This window comes from Fukomys damarensis, unplaced genomic scaffold (assembly GCF_012274545.1).
Source record: "Fukomys damarensis isolate Sample0158 unplaced genomic scaffold, DMR_v1.0_HiC HiC_scaffold_3, whole genome shotgun sequence".
NCBI lineage: Eukaryota > Metazoa > Chordata > Mammalia > Rodentia > Bathyergidae > Fukomys > Fukomys damarensis.
Window position 1 is genome coordinate 964,259 of NW_022900915.1, and position 6,000 is coordinate 970,258.

General features: G+C 48.3%; 1 protein-coding gene across 1 annotated transcript in view; it reads left to right on the plus strand.

Annotated features, from left to right (window-relative positions):
• Snx24 (sorting nexin 24) overlaps positions 1-5,767 on the plus strand; it is a 143,989-nt gene extending 138,222 nt beyond the window's left edge. The window contains exons 7-8 of the mRNA XM_033765471.1: positions 472-536; positions 4,955-5,767. Coding sequence (XP_033621362.1) covers positions 472-536; positions 4,955-5,022 — 133 coding nt within the window. The 3' untranslated portion in view covers positions 5,023-5,767. The remainder of the gene's footprint in view (positions 1-471; positions 537-4,954) is intronic.
• Positions 5,768-6,000: the final 233 nt, after the last annotated feature.

Here is a 6,000-nt window from a genome sequence, read left to right on the forward strand (position 1 = left end):
AGAACAAAAACAGGACTCATGGTTTCACTAGGTATCCATTTCCCTGATAAAGCATTAAAGTCAAGTCTTCGTGAAAACTTTTGTTGAAAATTGGTTTTAAGCTTGTGCCTGTTTGACGGGGAGCTGCAGGAGTAGCCAGGTATGATGAGGACTGATGAACGGGAGCCCCGTGTGGGCTCACAGAACAGGAGCCCTATTTCACCATCACATTTCCAAACTTCGAAGAAAAGACTTTTCAGCCGCAGTGTGTGGTACAGATTGCTGCCTGCTTGGACCCCACAGAGAAGCATGCAGGGGAAGAGTGCAGTGCTGCTGTACTGCTTGTGTTTGCTGTCCGCCCCCAGAACTGTTAGGATACATAAGCCTGAAGACAGCCCCACACAGCAGTTTGATCCCCTCAAAGCTAGTTTGTAGTGTTTTCTGTTTACCGTCGTCCCCTGATGCTGACATGCTTGTTCTTGACCTTTCTAGCAAACTGTCCCACCAGCCGGTGCTGCTGTTCCTCAGGGATCCATACGTCTTGCCTGCAGCCAGCGGTAATCAAACCTGTCATCTGCTAACAGCTCTTTACTGATCTGGCCCTGCACCCCATAAACCACGTTTTTAATACAGGTCTAACAGAGTGACATTGGTCCAAGGCTTAATAATCTGCCAATAAACCAGTGCTCTTGGTGTAAGAGACATTTAGAATTTTAATTGGGGCCAGGCTTTCAGCAGGAAATGTAATTTTTCTTTCACTCTTACCAGGCCATTTTGAATTAGAGTAAGAAGCAGTAAGATGGGAAGGTATTTATTGTCTTTAATTTTTTGGCAGTGTTATTTGGGCTGCTGTCTATTTTTATCCAGATTCCAGGCTTTAAATTGAAGGCTCTAGTTCTTCTGAAACATGTTTTTTTCTCAAAATATATATTGCAGTTCTATCTCCATTTTCATTTAGATTGTAGTATCTTTGACAACCAAGTATATATGTGTGTATATATATATTTTAAGGTTGCGTATTTTAAATATAGTTTATTTACATATAACAGTATGTTAGCCTTGTTTCCTGTCTCTGTGCTGGGAAATTCAGGTCCCTCAGAGTCCCTTTCAAGAGTGCTGTCTCGAGCAGTTCTGTGTGAGTACAACCTCACACTTACCTCGCTTTCTTAACAACTCTTTGAAATAGGCAGGATAGATATAATCATTGGTTAAGTGAGAAAATTAGGACTCTGAGAGGTCCTTGACCTGCCTAGCCTCAGGTGGCTTGTGGATGTCTTGTGGCCCGAGTTCTGTGCTTTTTGAAGATAGTGAATTTTCAGCCATGGTCTCTGAGAGTCACTAAATAGCATAGCAACCGGATGGCAGTAGAAGAAGGACTCGCTTAAGCCATGCCTTGTTTCTGACAGCAAATCCCTGTCACCAGCAAGAGAAGGGGGCCTGTCTTCTGTGGCAAGGGCACACAGTTGGGTCACCCACAGCTGTCAGCTGAAAGAAGAGTGGCCGGGACAGCCCTGCTTTGCTGAGCTGCTCCCCTGCTGCTGGTCAGAGGCAGCGGCCTTTCTGTGAAGTCCACAGCGTTCCTCCGGTGCGGTCTTCGAGTGAGGAGGAGTGTCCTCTCTTAAGCCTCTCTTAAGCCTCTTCCCATGACTGACATGTGTGTGCGTGCTACAGTGTTATATTTATCGCATATTCCTAACAACCTAGATTAAGTAGGCAATTTTGTAAAATATTATTATCTTTTAAAAATGGCTCCCTAAGTACTTTTTCTAGGTGTTATTTGTTCACATATTTCATGCACTTGACCAAAATTCCTGCAGAAATATAAAGAATGGCGTGATTGCTGTGGACAGGACACCCAGGGTGCTTAACAGAGGAGGGAGACATTGTACGGCTCTTCGCTGCCTTCATTCAGCTTAGTAAGCAGCGCCCAGCAACACGGCCACACCACCAGCTTGATGGCCAAGAGCTGGGGGCCTCTGGGAAACGCACATCAGGGCAAATGTGTGGGGCCGGAAAGAGTACGGAGTCCGCATTGCTGATGGCGTGGGGGGCTCAGCTGGACAGTAACGGAACGACGTGACGGGGTGGTGTTAGGGGAGGAATAGCTAGGTACGAGAGGGTCGGTCACCTCGTGTGTTTTCTTGCATTTGGCCAACCCACATTCATAAATCAAATTTGTGCTGTCTTAGAAGGTTTATACCAGTGACCTATTCTTGCAGATCTTTACAGCTAAAGAGAAACTCCACACATGTCACATTTTTGTGTTGGGTCCCTTAGCAAGGCGCTGAGGCTGTCATTCCAGAGAACACTCAGTATGGAAATGTTTTCATAGATACACTGATCCCTGCGATGTCAGAGGGGTGTCTGCCTTTGACGTTCTGGTATTTAAATAGTATCTTCTTATAAAATATGAATAATCAAAAGTCCTTTTAGCTTTTAGCATCAGGGGCCAAGAGACTTTTTGTCCCTCTTACCAGATTGCAAAGCATGTACTTTTTACCTTAGTTTTGATTTTTCTGGGAAATTCGGAAGAACTCTTCGAAAGGCCTCAGTGACCTGTTACACGGTCACCCCCGGACGGCCTTGCGCCCCACCTTCTTTACCCTCTCACCAGCGTGCGAGGTGTTGGCCACATCCCCTCCTCCACACCTTCCCCATGGCTTCCCCTGTCCGCCTCGAGCGGCTCCCCCGAAGGCTGTGCAGGGCCTCTCACGACACTGCTTTACTGACCCCTTCCTCGCTGTGGTCTTGCCCACCCCGTCTCCGCAGTTGAAGCATGAGGGGTATTTCCACTCAGCACGAGGCGCCTGTGGTCTGCCTGGCTTGTTTCTACTGAGATCCTCTCACCCAGTTGGGCCAGCGCCCTCACATCCCTTGTGGGCCTCCCCTGTGCCAGCTGCTGCTGCCGCCCCTCAAACCTGGTCTGCACACAGTTCTCAGGCCTCATGCAGAATGACGCAGCTCCAGAGCCCTCTGCCAGTGCCCCTGCTAATTTAGGAGCCTCTGGGAGCCCCTCCACCTGTTTGCTGTTTTTTTTTTTAGGTTTGCAGTAAACATTCATTAAAAAAAATAAAATTCATACTCTAAATCATATTCTTTCTCATCATCTGTCAGGGTTAGAAAAAGGCAAAAACAGTTTTCTTAGTAATTCAAGCAGTATCGGATCTTGCGTTAAGTTGGGCACGCCAGGAAGCCAAAATCCAAAGTTTAAAATGGAAGGCCAGGTGTGGCATACCGACTGGACAACCAGTGGTGAATGACACGCCTGTGACCCCAGCACTCCAGGGGGCTGAGGCAGGGGAATCGAAATTTAAGCACAAACTGGGCAATTTAATGACTTAGGAAGACCCTGTCTCAGAATAAAAAATACCTAGCGGGCCAGGGATTTGGCTCAGTGGTTCTGCTTCCTGCCTTGCAAGCACAAGGTGCTGAGTTCAATCCCCGGTATAAAACAAAACAAAACTAGCGTGTGGATTCCACGGCACAGCCCAAGACTATCACTTGTATTTACAGTAAAGAAGAACTTGCTGCCTAATCATAACTGGTACTTTTTGTATGCCAGGCCCGGGCCTCTGTTTGGTTTCCCTCATCAGTATAAAGTAGGTATTGTTAGGAAATCCATCTTGCAGTTGAAGAAAGAGAGCACAGGGCAGTTTAAAAACTCGCCTGCAGGCCTGAAACTGTTAAGTAGCTATCTGGAACTCGGAGGCTTCTTATTAAATCCTTGCTGAGGTGAACTTCTCACTGTGTCTCCTTCCTGACTTCTCCTGGTGAGTCAAAGCGAACTCCAGCTTTACCAGTCCGCAGCTGAACTCCACCGTCACCCTGTGGTTGTCCTAAGCCAGAGGCGCCCCTCACTCTCCGCAGGTCACAGCCCCTCCCGCATGCGGCACCACGCTCTCCTTAGGCAGCCGGGTGACTGAACTGCTCGTGTTCGCCTTAGATGTGCTTCAGTCCGCTCTGCAAGTCGGCAGCCAGGGCTGTGTTTTCAAAACGCAGTCTTTTCCTGTCTCACGCTGCTTAAAATCCCTCCACAGCTCCTCGTTATAGTTCAGTCAAAGCTGGGCTTCCTTCCTGCTGGTTCTGACCCAGCTGCGACGTAGTCTCCTGCCTCAGAGTTTCCACTTAGAGCTCTGCCCCTCCAGCGTCCCCGCTGCCTTCCTCAGCTCGTCGTCCTGGCAGCCTCCCTGCATCCTCAGTGAGGCCCAACACCCTTGGTTCTTACAGAGCAGGTACTTCATAGAGGAGGAATTCAGAAGCGTATTTCTTTCATAGAAAATATCAGATTACTGAATTTCCTTATAGAATAACTACACTTAAAGGGCTCAGCTCTAAATACTCGGTCCTGTTCACGTTTTACCTGCTGTGATAATTGGGATGCGATACCATGCAGTGTGTACCTGTAGGTTACCTTTGTCTCCTACACAAAAGCAGCTGATTTTTCAAGTCTGACAGCGTGGCTTTTGTTGGAAGTCTGCGCTTTAAAGTTAGGAAGACAGATTCCCATCTTCCTGCTCTCTGGAAGCCAGTGTGGTAGAACAAGTTCACTCAAGACAACTTCAAACCAAGTGCTGCTGTAAACCACAACGGAAAAACTGCTGCGAAGTGTTCCCAGTAGAAATCTTGGAATTCCTTCAAGTGTATTGAGATTTTGTTAGAAATTGAATCAGCAGTGTAATCCATCTTCCAAGTGAGAACACACTCAGAGAGAGAGCCGGGGCCTAGCAGCATTAGCCATTAGAAGATCCCTTCGATCGATGGGTTACAAATCTGCCCGTGCATCCCTGCAGTGCCTGGAGGGAGCAAGAGCAGCTTCTGGCTGCAGCAGCATGAGCGACAGTGTCTCCCGAACAAGGCAGTCCGCACGGCCGCGTGGACTCCTTACTTGGGGAGGCCTTGGCTCATTAAATTCTGCAGAATGCAATTGTATTTTATTGGTGCACAGAGGAGAATCCGTCTTCCTTTTGTTTTTCAGATTTTCCAAACGTGGTTATTGAAGGAGTGCTCCATGGAATATTTTACCCTCATCTGCAGCCCAGGTAGAATCCCTGCATGGCTCAAAGAAGCTGAAGCAAGTTTCCAGGTCGTAGTCAAGGAAATCGATATCTACCAAATTAACCTAAACCCTATGACATAACAGCTCGAGTTAGTGGTAAAATTCACAGTCCCGGCTTAATTCAGGGCAGGGACATTTCCATTAGCATGGTGCTTTTAAAATAGAAACTGAACCAGGGCAGTGATGAGGTTAAGGGCGAGTGTTTAAGTGGAATAAAGTTGCCAACTGAAACCCAGGAGGAGGCAGCCCGGCAGATGCCTGGGAATACCGGGCCAAACTAAGCAGAGGTGTTCTCTGCTTAATCACACCATTTCTGCGTTGAAAGGCGTGTCCCGGGCTGCACTCGGCTGATCAGCTCTGCTGATGTTTAGTTCCCGTCTCTCGACACACTGATGCTTGCACGTCAGGTCTTCTCAGCCAGTGTGGTACCTTCTAACGTGCTGGCAACCACAGCTCCGTGCGAGTAAGAAGACAAACTGGAAATCACAGCATACGGACAAGTGTTGTGGAACTCAGAAACATGATCTGCGTTACACTGCATTCCCGTCACACCTCGGGGTCAGCCTCTGATGTCAGCAGAAGAGGAAACGGGCATTAGGAAGGCCCTCGCCTGGGAAAGGCACCGGGCTGGAAGTCTGGACGTCTCCCCATCGAGGCTGCCCTCTGGTGTCGCAGACAGGGTTTCTTTGAAGACCAAGTGGCATTGCTGGTGGTTTTCAGGGGCCGTTGTGTACAAAGAACACAGCCTTTTCCAACACTAGAATCACACTCAGCCCGGCAAGGTGGTCGCTGGTGAGAAGCAGGCCTGGCTGACCGTGAGGGGAGAAGAGCAGGCAGACTTGCAGGAGGGACGTGGCCACTGTGTCGCGCTGTTTTCCTTTTCGCTGACCTCGTGTGCGATTTAGTGAAGTTTAAATGTGTACGTGACTTCCCTGAACATTAGTAACATCTGCTGTTTGAGTAGT